This window comes from Brachyhypopomus gauderio, chromosome 2 (genome assembly GCF_052324685.1).
Source record: "Brachyhypopomus gauderio isolate BG-103 chromosome 2, BGAUD_0.2, whole genome shotgun sequence".
Taxonomy (NCBI): domain Eukaryota; kingdom Metazoa; phylum Chordata; class Actinopteri; order Gymnotiformes; family Hypopomidae; genus Brachyhypopomus; species Brachyhypopomus gauderio.
This window is the reverse complement of record NC_135212.1, coordinates 31,071,598-31,095,641: the sequence shown is the minus strand read 5'-3', so window position 1 is coordinate 31,095,641 and position 24,044 is coordinate 31,071,598. Positions and strand designations below refer to the sequence as shown.

The window sequence follows — 24,044 nt, the reverse complement described above, 5'->3', positions numbered from 1 at the left end:
TTTTATTTTTTGCCGGGACCGAATATTAAAAAGAAGGAAAACCGGGACAAACCGGGACAGCAACGTGAAAACCGGGACAGGTGGCAACACTAACTGGCGCTACAGAGCTTGGAGGCGGACACAAACGCTGAGGAGAGCGAGATTTATTAAGAGGAATTCCATGATCAAAGTCGTTCAAACAGGCAGGGGTCATAACGGGCGAGCCATCCAGGTTTGACAAATAAACAGGCATGACGATACTAAGAATTAAACTAAGACACCGAACGAACACTTTAAACCAAACACGGGGTAAACGCATACAAACTAGAAAATCAGGCTACAGAAAACACAGACGACTGAGCAACGAAACGAGTAGAACTCAGAGACCAGGAAGCATAGAACACTGAATAAAGAGCATGAATAACAAGAGCACAACACGACCAAAGAGCATGAATAACAAGAGCACAACACGACCAAAGAGCATGAATAACAAGAGCACAAACTAACCAAATAGAACAAAACAACCGGTAACCGATAAGTGAAACACTGGGACTATAAATACACAGAACTAAACTAGACACACAGGTGAAGACACTGATGACACGGGCGTGTCAGACGAGGGGAAACCATGGAGATGGACACGCAGGGAACAACACAGAGGACAGGAACCGAAGTGACAGAGAGGGGGGCGTAGCCCTACGTGACAGTCGCATTGCTGTCTTACAAAAACAATTTTGTCCAGTCTATTTTTTGAGTTTTGTGTAAAATTATATAATTTTGTCTTTTTGTTCTCTATTTTTGTGTTGTTTCAGTACACACAAAGGACATGAATGTGTATAACAAAAGATGTACAGTCCTTTTGAATTAAGGTTTTTGCATGACAGAGTCAATATGCCAGACTTATAATGTAATGACTATTTTATATAAGCTAATATTTGTGTTTTCTCCCAAGAAGGAAGAAAAGCTAAAGAACATTTGTGAAGGATACTCCTTCGACAGTTGTGAGGAATTCCAGAGAGCACTGAGATTATAGAGTGAAGAGGGCTACCATCCAATGCACAAAATTAAAATTTATTTAAACATGATGTAAATAATAAAAACCCCAATTTATTTCTTTAAAAAATGTACAAACCATACAGAAAAAATGAATTAAAAAGTCAAATCTGTCTTCTGCATTCTGTGAAATTAAATAAAATTAAAGAGGCTGATAATGTACTGGCAGGAAGAATATTTGTATACATCATACTGTAACGCTGGCGACTGGGTGAAGGACGAGACACAGAATCCTGTTCGCTACAGACGTTACTTTATTTGTCTTTACACATATAGCGCAGACAGTGCACGTTTAACACTCAGACATATAGAGACACGTAGACTCAAACAACGACGAGCACAAGACACTGCGCGAACACACATTAAATAGACAAACTACATAAACCCCATGTGATGACGAGACGAGCCACAGGTGAGACGAATTATCACAGGACGCAACCGCACCCACGGAGATCCACTGACGCAGACGACGTAAACACACGCCCAAAGGGAGGGGTCGGGGACCGTAACATGACACATACAATGTGGTGTACATATCAGGGTGCTACAGACAGATATTAACTTGTTACATTTTGTTTTAACATTATTTATCACTGGCAGTGTATATTACATGTAGTATTTACCATGTGATTACTGCCATTAGCGGTAAGCGACTTAGGATAATTAAATTGCTATTTAAATTCTAAGCATGGTAAAGAAAAAGACTCACAAGTGAAAAACAAAATTCAAACTGAGGTCCACCCCATAACCCCAAATAAAAGTATCTTCACTTCTTGTAAAATAATTTGTAAGTAAAATGGAACACAAAAGAATAGTACTAATCTTTGATAAATCAAAATGTTGGGTGCAAATAGTACACACTGCTACGTATAGCCAGGTGCAAATAGCACACACTGCTGCATATAGCCTACCCGGGTGCAAATAGCACACACTGCTATGTACACCCGGGTGCAAATAGCACACACTGCTGCATATACTCAGGTGCAAATAACACATACTGCTGCATATACCCAGGTGCAAATAGCATCTGCCTTTTTTTTTGCCTTACCCGTTTTAAATGGTATGCCATGTTGGTTGTTGTCATGTAAAATGAAAGATGTTGATGACATAACTTGCCCTTTACTTTGTTTGATTCATCTTTATCTTTTTCAAAATACTCCCACAATTTTGAAGTTTTTTTACTAGCCATTATAATCCCGGCAGATGCTGATGACCCTGTAGCACAGGGGTACTCAACTGGCGGACCGCGGTCCGGATCCGGACCCGAACGCAGTCCTGTCCGGACCCATTCTCATTCCTGATTAACTGGATACGGACCAAAAAAAAAACCGGAGCATTTATTTCAGGGCTATTGAAAAAACACTCCGTCACGATTACGTCATTAATTACGTTACGTAATTACATTTGCCACCCCGCTCAACAACTTAAGCCTGCTTTATACCTCCGGATACGGACGAATTTCGTCCGTCCGTACCAAACTTAGCCTCCGTAGGGGGCCACTATACCTCTTTCCGGTTCCAACGTTGTTATGATTTTTAAAAATACATCCTTTAGAGGGCAGTATAGTCAAATTTCTGGCACCGGCGCACCAGCAATCTCCTCCCAGCTGTTTTTGCATCGCTGTTTATCGCGATGACCTGGCACCGTAGCATCATAAGGGTTTTCCATCCACCGAGTTTTTGCGCATTTTGAAAATGCGCATGAAAAAAGCTGGATGGAAAAAGACCAAAATTCGAAAAAAGCCCCAAATATCGCAAAAAGATTTTTATGCTAGGAGGAGGTGGAAAAGTTAGACTATCGCATCGCCAAAATTCGGAAAAACTGGATGGAAAAGGGTTTTTCGCATAAACGATGACGTATCATGCCTCAAGTCATGTGGTTCTGTACATGATCACGATGTAAAGATGGCAAATGCATACAAAAACAGTTCTGGAGAGAGCAAAAATTGAATTTGACTTCTCCATGTATAGAAAAAACCTCAAAGTGCAAAAATGCGTAACTGCCAGATGGACGTAAAACCACTATTGTTTGGCGTCCTCTCACGTGATCTAAAGTTTATTCGCATAACTGTAATGAATGGAAACAAGGCTTAATTCGCATTTTTTTTCTGCCGAAACTTGAAAATTGCGCATTATTTTTTCGAAAGGTTTGGATGGAAACCCAGCTGCCTCTAACCAACTCGCAAAGTTTCTCTTCTAACTCGAGTGCCATTTTTAAAAGTCCAGTACTCTTCTTCATTGATTTTCCCGAATTGGTGTACTTCCGATGCTTCTGACTCTCTACTGCCCCCTGATTTCCGGTTTATATTGCTCCGTTACTACGGATTCGTAAGCGCTCTGGCAACGGACCCACTGACGGATGAAACGACCCCCGGAACCGGACGAAAGGGTCCGTATCCGTAATTACCGTAGGGTGTGAATGGGCCTTTACGTTCGCCACCCCCTCCGCACCAGACCTCATGTCACGGGTATCTGCCAAAATTGGACCGCGGACAAACTTAGTTGAGTACGCCTGCTGTAGCATGTTCAGCTCCGCTCATTTGGACTGTGCAACTGCAGGGTGTGATTTATTAATGTGTAGTAAGGAAGATGCCTATTGTTAATGTGCACACATCTTTTAAAAATATTTATTAACAGAAATTAGGATGATGTTATTTGACAAAAGGCTATATATACGCGCTGGATTACTGCCAGCGAAAATAAAATTGTTGGACTTCAGAGACTGAGATGCAGATAATTTATTATATAGAATATATAATACCATACATTCTTAAAAAGAAGCACCGTGTGGTACAGCCACAAGCTTTTAGGAACAGCTGGTTACCTCACTTCCACCAGCGGGGGTGTAACGTTGCATACGCAACGGAGCGAGGAGACGGACACAAACGCTGAGATGAGCGAGATTTATTCATGGGAATACCGAACTCGGAGTCGTATATACAGGCAGGGGTCATAACGTGCAGGCTATCCAGACATGAAACGTAAACAGGCATGATCACAGACAAGGGAAACAACGAGGCAGGCTAACAACGGAAGGGCAGGCAAAACACACGGAGGACGGGTAAACCAAAACGCAAACAACACGGCAGAACTCACGGCAAACAGGAACAGACCAACAGCATGAACAAACTGAAATGACAAAACCACGGATACCAGACTGGGGAATGACGGGACTTAAATACAATGACATTAAACGAGGGGCAGGTGACGGTAATAACAAGGGGCGTGGTAATAAACAAGGAATCACGAAGACAAACGAGCGGGGCGGGAGAAACAGGCACGGAAACACAGACACAAGGGAACCTGGAGTGACAGCCAAGGGAGGGGGCGAGGCCATACGTGACAGGGGGTTGGCGCGCACCTAAAAGAATAAACCAAACAAACAACTCAATAAACAAATAAACCACACCACACATTCGCGTGAAACGATCCAAATAAACTAAAATCCACTGCAAATAAACCCAAATATGTAGGTGCCGCCAACACCGCACTCGCTCCGCTCCCACCGTTCACCAACAGTACTGCCGGGCTAAAAATAAAAACACATCAACAATAAATCGCATTCCATAAAAACACGTCTGACACTAAAAGACTCCAATCCCTAAAAGAGACAATTAAAGGGGAGAAAACAGTGGCCTAGCTCTCCAACTCGCACTCTGATGGCTCCGTGCAATGGCTGGAATAACTCGAATCGCCCGTTACTTGGCCACCTCAGCGACCGCTCACATGCAGCTCAAACACACCCAGTCAAGCGTCTTAAAGCCCCGAACAATCTCAACTTTGCGTGAATGGGTAAAACTCTTCCAACCCAGAAACTCTGCGAGAATGGGTAAAAACTCTTACAACCAAGACTAGAGCGCGTCTCTAGTCGCATACAATCAATCAATCAGCTTCAGCGCTAATGAGAACAAACGAGAGTTTAAATACCCTTCGTGATGTGTACTAATTCAATATGGGCGGTGCCCTTAATTAAAAGGGCCGTATCTTCAGGCACACTCTGTAACGGAGTCTTCCTGTTACACATGTAACAACTAATGCTTAGCAGCATCCTTGGGCACCCCCTTGCAGTTAGAATGGTACATTCGACTAAGACGTTCATAGTCGACTATGGAGTATAGTCGACTATAGTTGAATCAGCGACTATTGCAGGTCACCCCTACTTTAAATATTGCAGTGTACACCTGTGTTCTGCTAATTTACCTCTTCCAAGTTGTACAAGTGAAATGACTATTGCAGTCTGTACTGTAAGAGTCAATTCACTTGTACAATTTAGAAGAGGTGTCCAGCTTAAATAACTCCTACAGATGTCCAGTACAGAGAGGGAGGGAGTCCAGTTGGACATAAGTGTAAATTCAGTAGCAATATGCACGTCTGAGTGGTAGAATTTTATCAGAGTATAAATTTATTCCAAAGAGAGCAGAAGTGCACGTGTGTATGTGTGTCCTGTCATCACTAAGGTTTTGCATACACACACATGATTCAAGGCAGCATGTGTGTCATGCATTTAGAGAAAGCCCAAGGTTAGTGAAGAGAACTCCATTCATAACTGTATGCTTGTTGCACAGAGGAATAATGGTGCAAGTTTGACACTTGGGCACACTTCATTCCTTGGAAAAACACTAAAACACACTGCTGTTGTGAGAATTCAGCTCTGTGGTAAAATGTCAGTTTAGGGGAAATGTCCCAAAACCTTTTCAATTTCTTCTTTTTTTCTTTTTCAGATCCTTGCCCAACTAGATCAATGTTTACAAAGCATAAGAGTAAAGCGGGGTGCCGAGAATAAATACCAAAACACACGGAGTAGCCAATGTCACCGCGTATGAAGTAAGCACATTGGCATGAACACCCTATGTCATCATATATGACGTAAACACATGGGCATGAACATCCTGTCATCGCGTATGACAAACATATGGTTACGTGGTACCGAGACATCCTTCTTTAGCATTTATGACAAACGCTACATTACATTACTGTCAGGAATAATGCCTAATAGCCTTAACTGGATTCACCTATTGCTCATAACCACACCCTCTCCCCAGCTGTTAATATACACCTTCATTTCACTTCCTGGTTGCGAAGTATTGCCAACCCATGTTGCATACCAAGCATTTCATTCTCCTGTTTGCCTTCCTGTGTACCGACCTCTGCTTACTCCCTAGACCTCGTCTCCTGCCTAGCCCCCTGGTACATTTCGGACTCTGCTATCCTGTTATGACCCCGGACTGGCCTGACTACTCCAAGTTAGCTACGCGAAACTAACACTCGCATGTCGATTACCAATGCATAGACTGTTGTCAATTCGATCTATCAAATAAAGAACATTGTGCTTTTGCATGTGGATCCCTCTCAGTCTCGTCATTACGTTACAATTACATTCAGAACATTTAGCAGATGCTCTTATCTAGAACGACTTACAAAGTGCTTTACTTCTGTTCACAGATTTGATCACAGATAGGCCAGAATTCAAAATACCCTTGAACCAGACTATTACTAAACTACAGGAATCAATGTCATTAGCTAGTATTTCAATTAAAACAGGCTCACTTAAACAGGAATTAAACCAAGAAGCGCAAATAACCATAGACAAACAGACATACAATTTAATAAACCTAAGGTTCACCTCTTTCTGATCTTGAAATATAGATTCATCTCCTAGCAAGATGGGTTTGGGTAACAGAGGTAAATCCACCTTACAAATCTCCAGGATAACATTTAGAACTGCCCTCCAAGACTCCCCCAAAGGACCACAGCATGTGTAATAAGGATCCAAGGATCAGGATTCATTTAAAACCAGAAGTGTAAACTACCTGAAAAGGAAGCGTCACGGTAAGCCGACCCAGATTCTCGGTGGAGACATCCATCTTATGTCATTCCTTTTTGACATCACTCCTTCATTCACAATCACCTGTATCTTAATGATACGTAGCACCTGTTTCTAATCTGCTGCTGTCCATTATAAGTTCTGCAGATTCAACCATCCAGTGCTGCGCATTCCTCTCGAGTGGTGGTGAATCCAGGAGGACGTTATCTCCATAAAGGAGTACAAGAGTAAAGAGGAAAAGAGACTGTGGCTTAGCTTTGCTGTTTGCCTTTATTTAAACGCAGTAGGTTACTGCTCTGGTGTTTTACGGCTTTCTCAGTTATTGAGCTGCTTTATAATCTGCTTTATTTTGCATTATGAACAATAAATCCTTTGCTGCTCTAACACCGCCTCCTGCTGCTTCTGTCACAGGAAACTACTGTCAAATGTTTTTGTTATTGTGTCTGAATTATAGTACATTACATTATTATTATTAGTAGTAGTAGTAGTAGTAGTAGAAGTAGTATTAGAACTTTATTGCATCATTACAAATTAGTGTAAATCATTTATATTTAAATGTAAACATGACAAAAAAGTTTATTGAACCCAAACAAGGCCAGACAAAAGATTATATTTATTTGTTTTATAGAATGGTAATAAAGGTCCGGTCTGATTAGAATGGATATAGTGCTGGTTGGAGCTGCTATGTGCTGATGAGCAGGTTAGATTACATCCAATCCATGTAAACTCTCCACTGGAGCCCCCCTTCCCCCCTTCTAGGCCCGCTTCTCTTCTCTTTATATTACTCATTTCCTTGGTGGCATTATTTTGTGTCATGATTTCTCCTATCATTGCTATACTGATGACACCCAGCTAATTATTTATTTCCCACACTCTGACACCTGGGTTTCTGAGCGTATCTCTGCATGCTTGATGGATATTGCTTCATGGATGAGCGCTCACTTGAAGCTCAACCCTAGCAAAACAGAGCTTCTGTATATTCCAGGCAACCCAAACCACACAGGGTGCTTCCTTTGAGAGCACCCTGTAAACTACTCGAAGCCTGGGTGTAACGTTGGACAACCAGTTGTCCTGCTCAACACGTTTCAAAGCTGACAAGATCCTGCAGATTTCTCCTGAGCAACATACGAAGAATACAACCCTTCCTTTCACTGTAAGCTACCCAAGTGCTTGTACAGTCTCTAGCAGAGCCGGAGTGGCTAATCAGGAGATTCGGGAGGATTCCCGATGGGCTGGCTCATGTCAATCTCTAATTTGGGCCGATTGGGAGGGGAAAATAATTTTTGGCCGGATTTGGGCATGAAACTCCCGGGCTGAAAAAGTGGCCCACTCCGGCCCTGGTCTCTAGTCATCTCAACTGCAGTGTCAGGTATAGCACCTGATAATCTGAGTGGATTCACCTGGTTCTACCTACCACGCCCTAATCCCTGATATACTTATACACCTGCGCTTCACTTTCTCGTTGCGAAGTATTGCCAACGATGTTGCATACCAAGCGTTATACCCTGTTGTTGATATTCCTGTGTACCGACCTCTGCTTGTTCCCTAGATCTTGTCTCCTGCCTACAATGCTTGCCTACAAAGCCAAAAATTGACTAGTCCCTCCCTACAAAATGTCCATGGTCAAAGTCCGTATCACGAGCACTTCGAATCTCAAGCATGGCTTGACTCAAAACTCCATGCATAAAGTCTAATGGAAGACAAAATTTAAGATTATTACGAATATAACTGCTAATCTGACATAGTGAACATCGTGAGGGACAAAAATGTCGTGTAGTCTGCGCTTGGCATAAAGTAGTGTCACGTTGAGCCCCTCCCTCCTCCCTGGTCCCGCTGAGTTTCCCCGTTCCGATGGTTTCTCCCTCTGTCTGCCACGCCCCTGTCCTCATTGTTCCCGCCTGCGTCTCATTTCACCGACATGCTGTCTGTGTATTTAAACCCCTCCGTTCGACCCCTTGTCATCGGTCATTGTACGTGAGTCCTCCATTGTTTCTCGGTTAGCCTTCTATTTCTAGTGGTCCTTACGTCTGTTCATGTTCTTGGTTACGTTTCTAGCCATCGTCTCTCCGCTTAGCACTTGTGTATGTTGTTTTCCCTGTCGTTCATGGTTGTTGGTTGTTTATTCCCTGGTTATCTGTTTAGTTAGTCGTTCATAGTTTGGTGTTTGTGCCCGCTGCCCCTTTAGTCGTTGCTCCCTTTGTGTTATGATTCTCCCCATAATGTTTGTGGCTTTATAGATTAGTGTGTTCTCATGTGTATTATCGTTTCCTAGTCGTCTTGCTTACCTGTTTGTATCTTCCCCTCTGTGTTTACCTTAGTCCCGTTCTGCCTTTTGTGCGGTAATGTTTTGTTACTTCCTTTATAATAAATATTCTAATATCTGCATTTGCGTCACTCCTGCTGATCTGAATCGTTACAAGTAGACTTTAGCGGCACCATGTGAACGGCTTGTGTGGGGTTGGGCGAGGTGGGTTAGTTGTGTTTATTTTGAAGTATCTGTTATATAATAATTTTGATACGATTGTTGAAAAGGAAATGTGTGTGTGTGTATATGTGTGTGTGTGTGATATATATATATTAGTGGTGGGCCGTTAACGGCGGTCGTTAATTTGATACTCTTATCGGGCGATATAAAAATTATCGCCGTTAATCTATCTATTCTTAAAGTTGGGTTGGGAACTGGGTCAAAATGGGTAAGCAAACTATGATGACTTTCAACTTGATAGTTTAGTTCGGCTGTATTCCTAACCAAATTGCACAGTAGGGGCGAGAACGAGTTTTCAAACCTGTGAATTACAAATCGTACGTGTTTTTACATGGATGCAGCCACAAGTCGCCAGGTTTGCTTCATGGAAAATTCATTTTTAGGAACGTAAAGTGTTAACGGAGCGGAGCTCGGAGCGGTCGTTTTCTGCATGGTCCTAGCGCTAGATTCGTCGCTATTTAAATATTTATTTTTAACCGTTAAAACTGCAGAGGACAAAAACCAGCCTTTGAAAAAGTCCCCCCCCAAATTACGTCCGTGAGGTTAAATGTACTAAATGTTGGCTTACATTTCAAATATCATGTTTAGCTGAATAAACATGTTATCAACCCCTTTTAATGTACAGTATGTAGGCTTACAAATTCATTTATTCAACTGAATAAACCGTTGAACACGAGTAGCCTACATTTTGTTGAGCATGTTTTTTTTTTTTTTTCTTCAAGTATCAAAGTAGAACAGCTTCCTCAAGCAGTCATTGATGCATTTTGGAAACAGGAGATGAGCCCCTGGTCTAATGCACCCTCTGTATTAAGAAACCCTATCTCAAAAACTGACTTTTAGTCATTACTTGGGTAGCACGCTTATGAGCCATTTTAATATAGATTAATCTAGATTGATTTCAGTGAGATTAATCTAGATTAAAAAATTAATCTATGCCCACCCCTAAAAAAATATATAAATAAATATATATATATATAATTAGATAGATTTAAAAAAAAACTGGATTGATGCAATTTCTTCAGTTCATACACTTAATGTTAATATTTGAAACATGTACACATTTTAGAGGATTATCTGATTAAAAATCCAAAAGAGTTATATCATAAACTTATTGTACAAACTTAATGCACCTGATGACCTTAAGGACCAAAAAGGATACCATAATGAATACTGGAAAAGCTGTCAAAGGGAGATAGAAAAGGTGGGGAGTAGGAGAGGGAGATGGAGAGAGAGAAGGGTGAGAGAAAGAAGGAGAGGGGAAAAGGAGAGAGAGAAGGAGAGGCAGACATACTTAAAGACATAACACCTCAAGTTATTTGACTGTCAAGAATAAAATGTCTGGCCAGTATTTGAAAATGCTATGATTCAGTCTGTAGTAGTACATTTCACAGTGAGGCAGTCCTGTTCCACTTTTAATACAGATCACATTTTTTGTACTGAAAAAAATTCTGCTGGGTACTTCTAAATCAGAAGAGACATGTGAAGTCTCAGACTCACAGACAATGCAGAGTGATGCTGTTACTGAGTGGATTTTGGGTAATAATAAATGTTTAAAAAATTGCCTCTCTGAGAATCAGCAGCGAGAGAGATATGGAAAGAAAAAGGAGGAGAGAAGGAGGAGGAGATTTCTCACTGAGATCATGCTGGAGAAACGGACATCTTTCCTCTGAGTGTGTGTGCGCGGGGAGGGAATTGCAGGCCTGCTTACTCAGCGATCCCACCCAAAGGAGAATTTTGCACCAGCACTATTTTTCTCCCATTTTTATTTCAGTTAATTATGAAAGGTTTATCCCCCTTCAGATGGAAGCTTGTTTCTGGCTGCAGACTTTAGATTAGATCTGAAAAACAGTGAAGGTAAAATTCATTTAAGTTTTTACATATTTAATGATTTTACTTAATTTTAACTCTTGTGCCTACATCTGGGCCCGTATTTATCAAACTTCTTAGAATTACTCCTAAGAATGCCGCTAAGAATTGACTTATGTCTAAAATAATTTAATTTAATAATGTTGCAGTCATAATTTTGTGAAATAACACAGCGTATTTACGTAGTTAATAAATAATCCATTAAAAAAATATTTCATATCTACCTTTAAGTATGTGACATGCACTGGTATGTATAATTTTCCCTTCTTTCTTTTGTTATTCATATATTTTCTCATTTATTTTATTTATTCTCATTTATTTTATTTATTTTGGATACTGCATAAATTCTAACCAAATCACATTCAGGCGGAGGACCACCGGGCAAGCCTCTTAGCGCATTTTGTGTGGTGGTGCATCTGTGGAGTGAAGAGGGGTCAGGATCCTGCATTAATGAAATTCTAAAACATATCTTAAAGACAAGGTTTTTTATCATTTATTTAGATTTGCACACAAACACTGTGATGCTAATTGTCACTTCAAAATTATTGCATCCGTCAGTAATAAAGAAGTGCTCCTGACCCTGCTGGCTTGAACCAGTGACATACGGTCTCTGGCTTGAACGCAGATTCTCCATCTGCCCCTCCCTCTTTGACAGCGCTTCCAAACACCTCCAGTCATCAATGGCTGGAGGAAAAGTGAGCGTCTGAAGGACGTCTGGCAGAGGACTCACTCCCAAATGACATACAATAACTGACAAGGCAGATGTCAAAGCTTATATTTAAAGTATTAAATCGTAGCATGAATATTACACTCTTGCACGAAAAAAATGAAAGGCAGAAAAAAAAATTAAACCCATGCTTATCTTAATGCCTAATTATTGTGCATATTTGTGCATATTTATATATATATATATATATAATTGAAATATGTACCTAAAATGAAGTTTCGCACGCGTCTCTCAGTGCCATCTCAGCCCCCTGGTGGCAACTCTTAACGACTTACGAGTCCTCTGGAGCAGTCTTAACTTTTCGGGAGAGTAAGAGTGATTCTTATACTTGAGAGTTTTGATAACTGGCACTTAAACTTAACTCCGTGAGTAGGAGCAAATCTAAGAATTTTTCAGCACTTAAGTCCAAAATTCCACTCTAAGAAGTTTGATAAATACGGGCCCTGACTTGTAATGGTACTGTGGCCATACCGAAGAAGGGGAATTTGGAGCGACATTTTCTCACAGTTTACAAGAGGTATGCTAATGATTTCCCGGCAAAATCAGTTCTACTAACCGAAAAGGTAAATGAACTAATAATGAAATAATTAAGTCGAAGTACAGAACCACATTGACTGATGACCACCTCGCGGCTGGTGCTCAGCTCCTACTGCCCGGATTATGAGAAGCTAGCTGACTCCCCCCAGTGCCAGAAGTCTCACTAAGGTAGAGAAGTGTTTTTTATTATTCTCATCTTGAACTAGGCATAGGCCTATTCAGGGCTTAATTTGAGCCGGATCCTGCCGAAACAGGATCCGGGAACTCTCATTTTGAAGGGTGCGTTCCGGAAACTGTCTGCCTCGATCCGGTAACTTTCAAGCCTACTAATTATAAGTTATGAAGAAATCTGTCTGCATTGAACCAATTAATTGAACAAACAATTCTATAAAGACATTTTTAAACACAAGATCCACATTCAGGTTTCCTAAATGACATAAGAGCTCTCCCTTTTAGCGATGCCTTTCTGCGTCTCCCCTATAAAGCTAGTTATACTTTCGCGAGTGACCGTAGCGCGCGACTCCGCACACCTCGCGTGAACCTCCGCGAACATGGGAAGCGTTTGCCGTGTCACATTCTGTGCAGTGTTGTCCGTAACGATATGTGGTAGTATAAAGAAACACCCCTCAAAAACAGGGGAAGGAACATTTACCTGACGAATTTTAATGTTGCTTTGTGTTTCAGATTTGAAAAGTGTTAGCTTTAGGCTAAAGTACTTGAAAATGCACTTCTGCACTTAAAACACTTATAAACCACACGTAAATAACTTAAAAGTAATTTATATATACACGAATTGGCTTGTTCTTTTGACATTTGTGCGCCTAAGTGTTACGTTTTGTGTGCGATCCAGTGACATTGTTGGCCTCAGTGACCCCTTGTCTCATGCCACTGTCTGCGTTCAGGCATCATTTGATTTACAAATTAAGCACTGGGCTTATTCATATCCACATACTAGACTTAGAGTATGTTACTATCTTGAATTACACATATTCATATACTTAGAAAAGTATGTTCCAATTTTTATCTGTTTTTGAGTTGAATTTAAATCCATCTGCCAGTTTCCCTGCCAGTGCCACTGCCCAGTGAAGTTTAGCATTCTTAAATATTGAACTTATCTTCTCTTCCTGCTTTGAAGTAATCTTTTCTAGAGTTATTGCTTGTGTGTGTGTGGCTAAGAGAGATAGAGATGGTGTGAAGTTCTTGTGAGATTCTTGTTCTGTTTTGACGCCTTGATCATTTCCCCCATTTGTTGGATTTACGTCTTATTCTCCACCTGTGCAAATAAAAAAACAACTACATTTGAACTGTGATTGGGGTTCCTTGTTTAAATTATTGCCCGGCCTTTGTGTTTGACTTGGTAGATCTCGGCATGTCATCAACTTCAAAAGTAGATCTGTAAAAAATAAAATAAAATAAAAATTCAAAATTGTGGGAGTATTTTGAATAAAGATGAATCAAACAAAGTAAAGTGCAAGTTATGTAATCAACATCTTTCATTTCACACGACAACCACCAACATGGCATACCATTTAAAATGCGTAAGGCAAAAAAAAATTCAGCCGTTTGTCGTTTCGGTCGTGTTGTCTAACGGATGGGCTGAGCGGCTGGGACACAATTGCAGATTTGAGGAGTTTTAATGAAATAACTGACAAAAACGACAGAACACAAAGAACAGAGGTGACATGAAAGGCTAACAAAATACATAGAAAGAGCAAGAATGCAATCAAGAACAAAACCAGAACTTACGACTCTCAATAACAGACAACACTAGAGACCAAACACAGGACTTAAATACACCAACTAAACAAGGAACCCAACAAGACACACCTGAAAGCAATAACGATGGGGCAGAGAACAAGGCAGGGGTGTGAAGACAGACTAGGGATTTCAAAAAAAAAAAAAAGGCAGGACCACGTGATATAACCCCCCTCCAAGGCGCGCCGCTCCGAGGGAGACTGGACAGGGCTAGAATGAGCAACCGACACCGGGGAAGCAGGATCAGAACTGGGAACAGCACTGCGGACAGGGAACAAGGCAGAGACAGAGGCAAAAATACTCAACACAACACACACATGAACAGGAACAAAATGGGTGACAACTCTAGGAACAGACATGGGTACAGGGACAGAAACACCACCAGAGACAGAAATGGGCATGGGCACATGACGACACATGACGGCATCACGCACAGAACAAAACCGGGCACAGACCGGGGCAGTCATGGCCTAGTGGTAGGGAACTGGTCTTGTGACCGGAGGGTCGTGGGTTCGATTACTAGACCTGAGGCCTTAACGGAGGTGCCCTTGAGCAAGGCACCCAACCCCAACTGCTCCCCGGGCGCGGGCTGCCCACCGCTCTGGGCACGAGTGATCCACAGCCCCCTAGTAATCACTAGTGTGTGTGTGTGCGCGCACGTGTTCTAACTGCACAGATGGGTTAAAAGCGGAGGACAAATTTCGATTGCGGTGTAAAGGCAGGCCCCGGGACAGGCGGCGGTGACCCCTTCCGGGCCTCCGGCACGGGTGCAGGCATGTTAAAAACTGGAAGTAGGCCTTGCTCTGTAGCACAAAGCAATCAGCTGAATCCCCCTCACCATCAAATATGTCCGGGCAGTGAGTCAATGAGGGTAGTGCAATAGGCTTACCCGTAGTGTCCAGGGCGAGACATGATTGCAAACAGTCCAGTTGCGACATGTATTCCTCCACATCCTTGGGAGGGGGTAGGGTAGGTACCGGTCTAACTCCAGTGTCTGCTGCGTCCATTGCGACGGTCGTTTCTTCTGTAACGGATGGGCTGAGCAAGTGGGACGCAATTGCAGATTTGAGGAGTTTTAATGAAATAACTGACATAAAAATGATAGAACTCAACACAAAGAACAGAGGTGACATGAAAGTAGTGATGGGCAAAATGATACCGAAGCTTCGGAGCTTGTGTCGAGAAATCCAGGAAGTCGTTTATGAAGCGCGTATCGAGGCTTGCTTCGTTTAGGGCGAGTGACGTCACTGATGACGTCTGAAGCCTCGTCGGTTCAGGACGTGATTCGAGTATTGGCGTGATTTTTGAACATATATAAAGCGCAATGGATTCCCGCAAAAGTTGCGTGTTAGTATTCATGTTGGAGTTTTGCCAATTTGTCCGTGATATAGATGAACTTGTTTTCATGGAGCCTGGTAAGAAGAGAAGAGTTTCCCCTGTATGGAAACACTTTGAACAGATCTCTCCCGATAAGGTATTACACATAATATGTCTGAATATAATGAAATGTGTTACTACTATAATATTCACAAGTCGTATTTTTCATTCCAAGGTGAAGTGTTTGTTGGGTTCCAAGCAACTGGGGTACAACAACAACACCTCATCTATGCTGAGGCATTATCGTGCCTGTCATGAAAATAATGAGGGGAATGGAATTGGACCAGCCAAGGTGGGTTTCCTTTTTCATATTTATTAATCAACCATGATAATAATGACATTGACAATACTAAGACTTACATTTATTATACACATCAAAATAAAAGCAAATAAAGACAACCATTGCACATGTGCAAAGTTTATCAATTACATATAATGTAATAATATATATAATCTAATATAATCTCGCACTGTTAACATTATTATGCACATGTAAAATGTGTATATACAGTGAGTACTGTACTTTTCTATGACAAAGGCAGTGACCAGAAAGGAGGAGCTGGATGAGGCTTTGGTCTCCATGATTGTTAAAGACACACAGCCATTCAGCATAGTTGAAGATAAAGGCTTCAGGGACTTTGTAGCTAAATTGGATCCAACTTATGTTCTCCCAACTAGGAAGGTATGTGTGATGACATGGAAAAAGTACTGAAATACTTCATTATTTTCAAATAATCATTATTTTCTACCTTCCCTTTAGGCTGGAAAGGCCATGGCTGAGGCCAAATACCAGCAAGAGAAGGAGAAGGCCAAAGCTGAGGTCCTGAAAGTCCCTGCAGTGAGTTTGACTGCAGACATGTGGACATCTCTCAATATGGATGCATATTTGGCTGTAACCTGCCATTTTATAGATGACAACACATGTCTGAAGTCTACACTACTTGGTGTAGTGAAATTCCCACAGGCACACACAGCTGAGAATTTGGCATGTGTGAAATCCTCCCTCATGGAAGAATGGGGAATAAAATCAAAAGTCACATGTCTGGTTACTGATGGCGCATCTAATATGATTGCCTGTGGCAAGAACCTTAAGCTGTGTCATGCAGTCTGCATTGCTCACACCCTGAATTTAGTTGTTAAAAAGGCTCTTGAACTGACCCCAGTGCTGTCCACCATTCGTACAAAGGCAAGGAAGCTGGTGGGCTATTTTAGGAGCAGCACAACTGCCAAAGTCAGTAACTTTTATTTTCATATTGTTTACACATTTTGTATTGCTTCATATGTAACACATTTTATCACTTAACACTTACTTTTCATCTTTAAAGGAGAAGCTGGACCTTGTTCAAGAGCACATGGGAAAACCAAAAAAGAAACTGATTCAGGAGGTTGAAACAAGATGGAACAGCACATTTCAAATGCTGGAGCGAGTAGCAGAACTCAGGGAGCCTGTGGGGGCAGCTTTGGCTGGGTTACAAACTGACATTGCTGCGCTGACCTCTGATGATTACAATAATATCTGTGCGTGCCTGTCTATACTGTCTCCTTTTCACGAGGCTACTATAGAACTATCGGAGGAGAAAAAGGTATCTGGCTCCAAAGTGGTGCCATTATTGAAAATGGTTGAAAAGATGCTCCAGGAAGAGGCAGCAAAGGCAACAGTCCCAGTAGCTAGAGAGCTGGGGGAGCACCTCATCAGACTCCTTAGGGAAAGGCTTGACAAAATCCAAAGCATGAGCATTATGTCACTGGCAACACTACTAGACCCAAGGTACAAATCACTTGGTTAATTTAGCCCAACAAAGGCAGATGAAGCAATAAAACGACTCACCTCAAAATGTGCCAGTGTAATCTCCAGAGAATCACATTCATCTTCAGCTGCAGCTTCAACATCACAGGATGCTGCAGCTGAAAGACCTGGTCAGTATTTTTGCTTTGGTTTAAAGTCAGTTTTGGAATTATGACCTCATTTATATTAATCTGTTTTTGCTCCTTAGGAAGCAAACTCTGGTTTCATTTAGATGCCATGGTCACCGAGTCCAGAGGAATTCACAGTGTCACTGCTGATGCCACAGTGGAAGTGCAGAGATACCTGGCGGAGCGCAACATTGACCGAACAGAGGATCCTCTTCAGTACTGGGAGAGACAGAGGTGCATATATCCAAGCCTATACAGGCTTGCTGTGGGATACTTGTGCACCCCTGCCTCCTCAGTACCATGTGAAAGGGTTTTCTCCAAAGCTGGAGAGGTCATCTCCAAGAAAAGAAACCGACTGAGTCCAAGCACAGTAAAAATAATATTGTTTCTTAATAACAATATATAGAATCAATTATTATACAATCACTGTCTCATCTCTTGAAAGCACTGCAACAGTTTTAACACAAACATCTCATGTCCTATTGCATGTCCTTTTTGCACCACGGACCAGTTACATGTCAGACAATATTTTTCCAGACTGGCCTTTACTGTGTGTGTGTGTGTGGGGGGGGGGGGGGGGGGTAAATACAACGAAATAAAGATACGACTTAACAAATAGTTGAAATGATAATAAAGGTGTTGATCAGCAGGGGGGTTTGTGTGCACATGAAGCTTCGAGAAATGAACATTTTTTTGAACCAGCTCGATAGAAAGCTTCAAGGGTTCATGAGGCTTCATCTGGCCATCACTACATGAAAGGCCAACATAAAATACATAGAAAGAGCAAGAATGCCAACATCAAGAGCAAAACCAGAACTTACAACTCTCAATAACCGAGAACACTAGAGATCAAACCCAGGACTTAAATACAGTAACTAAACAAGGAACCCAACAAGACACACCTGAAAGCAATAACGATGGGGTGGAGAACAAGGCAGGGGTGTGAAGACAGAGACTAGGGATTTCAACTAGGGATTTCAAAATAAAAGACACTCAAACACACAGAGAACAAAACAAAAGACATGACTGACAGGGGGGAGGCAGGACCATGTGACAGTCTCACCTCGTCGCGGTGTGTCTCGGCAAGTAGGCCAATAAACATTTTTTGTTGTTGTTTGCTTTTTAAACCCTGTTACTTGAACCTTTACTTATATTTTTTTGCTGTTGTGTGGCATTTTTTTTTACATTTTCAGGCAGGCACATTTAAAATATTTTTGACATTTTGCACAGTGCCTGTCTGACAGTTCGATATGCGCACTGCAACACGGTGACTTTTTTTGTTAATGCTCTCTAACATTTCATAAAAAAAAAAAATAAGTAAGTAAATAAATAAAAGCTGAATGAAGCCAACCTACCACGTTTATTCATTTATCTGTGTTTTAGATTTTTACTTTGAAATGGAAAAAAGTCCTGAATGAGCACCGTTTAAGGTGCTCTAGATTAAAAAAAAAAAAACCCAGATTCAACTATTAATCGACTAAAAGGATAATCTGACAAATCAGATTGGACTATGAAAATCCTTAGTTGAAGACACTCTAGTAATATTGTTTGACTGTATTGTTTGCACTGCAATTTGTTGACAAAAACAAATGTAATTGAAATTCAGTAAAGACAGACAACTGTTTGACAGGAAAAACTGCAAAATTAGAAACTTACTCTACACATTCAAAAGAGCCTGAGCACATACAGCCTCCTCTTGTTGATGTGTGAAAATGGAATCTCTGCCACCCCTATGAGCTAGTCTTGATATCCTATATAGTATGAGTGCAAAAATGCAAAACATAAAATGTAATAACATTTCAGAATTTGTCAGTGTGCAGCATTACAGCTGAGTGCACATTTCTGAATTACTTACATGTTTTCTCTATGAAATGTTTGAATAACTTAATAACTTAATAACTTCCAATATTCAGCTACACCTGAACCAGCTTCAGCCATTGTAAGACCATGATTTACATGTATAACATGGTCTGCAATTGTTGCCCTCATTTCACCTGGGACCCCTCCTACCTCTTCCTCTATTTTGTCCCCTCAGCCTTACACCACACGTCTCTTCTTGGCTGTTCACCCAGTACATGGCCTTGTCTTTCCATTATGAGACTTTGTGATACTGCAGTGTTTAGCAGTAAATGTTTGCCAGTTACAGTAAAGGTTCATCAAACGCAACTCTGACCTGTGGTTAAGACCACTGGTTGATCTAAACTTTCACAAATTCCCTTTCTTACTTTAACTGAATGCCAAGATTCACCTGTGAACAATTTAATCAAGTTAGGATAAATTACCAAAATGTAACAAAAATAATTAAAAAAGAAATATAAAGTTAGGCTTTTTGCATGCAATGACCTAAAGCCTAAATGTTTTGGAGGGTAAGACATTTCAACAGACAATCTGTAGAACACATAAACATGACATAAGCAATTGATAATGCAAAAAACAACAGACAATTGTTCATGACCATTTGCAAAATGTACAAAAGCATTTGTGAATGTGAAACATAATGAGAAATGCAATTATGTTGTGCACAAGTGACAATGAGATGTGAAGATTGAATTAAGTTTTGAGAATTTCAATTCTGATCTGAGAAATGACCCAAATTGACTGAGAAGAACTGCAATTGCAAGTGGCTCTGTGATTGCTGTGGGAGCTTGACTCCTCTTCTCTCCCACAGGCTCCTGTTCTCATTTACTCTGGCCAGCCAAATGTGTCCGAAGCACAGCTGAGGAATCTCCCCCCAACCCCACCGGCCCACGCTGGCCAACACACTTAACTGTGACAACACAAGAAACTGATATTCTTCTGCACGGACACACAGACATCTTCCTCCTAGTGATACAGTTAGGGCACTCAGGGAAAGAGTAAACAGGAGGAGAAGGGAGGAGGAGAGGGGAGGAGGAGAGAGGAAGGACTCACGTGAAACTGTTGGTTGTTGTTTGGGGTAAGGATCCTGGAGCAGTGTGTGGAATGTCTCCCTCAGGAGTGACATCATCACTGCAGGACTTTCCTCCTGCATGCCAGGCCACTCCACCCAAACCCAACACATTTCAAGAACTTTTCAGAACCCATCGTCTTCCACCCTCTGCTCCCCCAAATAAAACCCCACTCTTTAAAAATCTTTATATTGAAAAGGATTTTTTTGTGTGCTGACATTAAACATCCTCGACCTTCATGTAAGAATAAGTACAAGCACCTAAGCACAGCCACCCCCTCCACTTCTCCCTGCAGCCTCTGCTTTTGCCAGCTTTGTTCTATAATCAGAAAACTACAATGTAATTAAGTATTGCACATGAGCACCATCTAGTGTTACAAAATTACAAAGGGAAATGTCACTGCAGTTTCTGTCTTGGTAATGTCGGTCAATTCATGTTATCAGGAAAAACATTCAAACCTGCTCATCAAACAGGTCTTTCTGCTTATCAAATTAAAAATCAGATGACCATGCACATATACGGACAAAATATATGTCCGTAAATATATTCTTGGGGCGATACCCACTGATGAAGTTTGCAGGTTTTGAGTAACTAGTTTACAGTTTTTCTCAATTGCTAAAACACAAAACTCTGAACCAAATTATCATTGTCCCAACCCCATTTATTAAAATCACCACCCATTTGGCAGAACCATAAGCACATTTCACCTAGTTAGTCACAACAGGTTCACCTTTTTGGCAGAACCTTAACATTTCCACCTGTTAAGACACAGTTTGCAAACATATTTTCACCCTCTAAAACACATATTGAACTGTGATGTACTTGGTTTGCATAATGGTAAGCACAGGTAGCAAAAGTGAAACTCAAATAAAACACTTGTCTTACAACACAGCCACTCTAAAATGATCACACATAGGACAAATGATGTGAAGAAACAAGGACAACAAGGAGGACTACAAGTTTCACTATAGATAGAAACAGAGAGAGTAAGGGTGAGATGGAAGAGGAGGAAGAAGAGGAGGGACGAGACGAAGAATGATAATTTCAAATGAAATATGGGCAACCATCATTGACCACGTTCTTGTCCATGGATTGACTATGAGGGAAGCAGAACTTCGAGTTCAGCCCAATGAGTAGATTCACCATGTCCACCATAGTCCGAACATTCAGAGAGGAGACCAGGTAATTGCTTTATTCATTTCGTATATATGTTTACATGACTCAATACAGATCTGTAAAATGGTATTTAATTCCTGAAACATTTGTATACTTAGTGCTGCATGTAATATTTTGTAATGGCGTGTTCTTTTGTAGAATCGCAAGACTGCAATATCAGGGGGAGAACGTCTATGTTGAAGCCACACCAAGCCAGACTTTGTTGAAGCCAGACCCTCATTGTTGACATGATCTGTCAGAACAATGTAATGACACTGCATGAAATACAGCAGAAAATAATTGCCGACCATGTCAACTGTGAAGGCATCAACAGTATCAGCCCTTGCACTATTGATAGTGTCCTAAAACGCAACAGAATGCAGATGAAGCAACTGTACCCCTTGACTGCAACTCAGAAGGGGTGAATGCACTTCTGTTGTAAGTTATTCCTTTGTCTATATATTACAGTTTATAATTACTCATTTTTGCTAAAGAAGAGTTTTGTTTTGAAACAGCATTTTCCGTTGTGGCCAATAAAGTTTATTTCTACAGCTTCATGATATGATCATTGGGTTTTCCTTTTTTCGGTCTTGTGTGTAATGAATGTTCAGTACAGTTTTTTATGTTGATTGACTCGAGGCCTGATTTGACAACATTGGTTGTTTGGTTTTGAGCACTGCTAGAACTGTTTTGAGGCAATAGTTTGGTTTTGCAGGAAGAGTCAGAGGTTTTGTGAATTTATTGTGTGACGGGTTTTGTGCTTACAATTTGGAGAAATAGGTGCATGGTTTCAGGAAATGTGTCCTGGCAAATGAGAAAAACTGTAACATGCAATGTGTTTATTTTATGATGGAAAACAACTTCAGCTTGGCTAATGCCAAGCAAGACCTTCCTCAACAAACTGGTGATTAGTGTTTTGGCACAGAAGGCACATAGTAACCTGGTCACATTTGTACTGTCTCAGAACTGTCTACTGCACTCGGCAATAAGGATAAAACCCTAGTTTTCTCTTTGTTTCAGCAGCAAACAAGAAATGATAAATTTTGATATCTGTAGTAATTGCAATTTTGGGTTTTGCTGTAATTTCACAAAAGAATTGTGTAGCTCAGCTGAAGTATACTCCCAGTTATCTATGTAACACAGGCGGCAGTGCTCAAGCAGTTGGTCAGAGAACACAGGTGCTCAGATACGTACTGCATTAATTATTTTTTTGCTTTGTTTTCTGAGAGCTAGCTGAAGTGGTGACATTTGCATGGTCTAACTGCCCTTACAATCCAGGAGACCCAGGAGGTGTCATCCGAGCTGTGATAAACAACCAGTGACAAATGAATTGTGAGAAATGAACAAGAATCCACAGCAGCTAGTTTCATTAAAAGAGTTTAATGGTATTAATGACTGGTCAGGTGAGCCTTGAAGACAACATTTACTGTGTAAGAGTCTACAGGTAGCTCGTGCCGTTTGGACCTTAAATAGCCATAGAAACACAAGCAGCACAATGAAGATACTTCATAGAACCATTTTTTCACATTAGTTACAAGAGGTTTGTTTTCTATTATTTACATAGTGCAAAAGACACACTGGTGACTTACATAAGAGGAAAGGCCGGGAGCTGACAAAGGTTCCCACTGCACTAAAGGACTATGATGGATACACACACACACACACACACACACACACACACACACACACACACACACACACACAACCCATACTTGTGTAAGTGTAGGTGTGTATAACTAAGGATACCTGTAGCAACAGCTGTACCTGCTCAGGAACATATTTCACCTCCAAATAATCCTTTTTACCCCACTCACCACACTTTCACTAATTCTCACTTTTAAAAAAACAAACCAAAAAAGCCCATGATCAAATCTGAGTGAGTAGTCTGACCTAGGATCAGTAACCATCTTTTACACCCTTATAAATTCTATTAAAGGGGCAGACAGGAGCTGATCCTAGACCAGTACTGATACACAGACACCTGATGAAAGGACTGAGGTTTGCTTTTTCTTCACTGTATCTATGGGAACTTTCCTAATAAAAGCCTAAATCCTTCATTTGTCTTGGTTAGTTTTAACAACTGATTACTGACAACAGATGGCCTGACCCACACCCATTACAACATTCACAAACAGGGAAGTCTAGACAAAACAGACAAGACAACTGTGAACTACAGAAACAAAAACAGAGTCAGGTAATCTGTCCTACAGCACTAGAGGACAAGAGGACTGGGCTAAGGAGTGCAGAGCTGCTCTCCTTGGGCCCATCTAAGGAACCAGAACCTGGCTGGACCGGAAACAAACCAGAACTAGATGGGACTCTACCCCTGACCAGAACCAGGCTGGACTCTCTGCCTGATAACTAATCCAAGCACCAAGAGAAAAAAAGATTACAGCTAATCAGGGCCTTAGAGTAGACATTCACCAAAGCACAAACACATCATCGC

General features: G+C 41.1%; 1 protein-coding gene across 2 annotated transcripts; it reads left to right on the top strand.

Annotated features, from left to right (window-relative positions):
* Nucleotides 1-15,019: 15,019 nt before the first annotated feature.
* On the top strand, nt 15,020-17,858 carry LOC143508845 (E3 SUMO-protein ligase ZBED1-like). Of its 2 annotated transcripts, XR_013129514.1 has the most exons (5): nt 15,020-15,894; nt 16,141-16,284; nt 16,363-16,833; nt 16,928-17,519; nt 17,597-17,858. XR_013129514.1 is itself a non-coding variant. In XM_076997446.1 (4 exons), exons 1-4 carry the CDS (start codon nt 15,550-15,552, stop codon nt 17,387-17,389), a joined length of 1,422 nt encoding a protein of 473 aa, XP_076853561.1. In that variant the 5' UTR covers nt 15,020-15,549; the 3' UTR covers nt 17,390-17,858. The 2 variants fall into 2 exon arrangements, 1 of the variants encoding a protein (XP_076853561.1); XM_076997446.1 differs by having other exon boundaries at nt 16,928-17,858.
* The last annotated feature ends 6,186 nt before the right edge of the window (nt 17,859-24,044 follow it).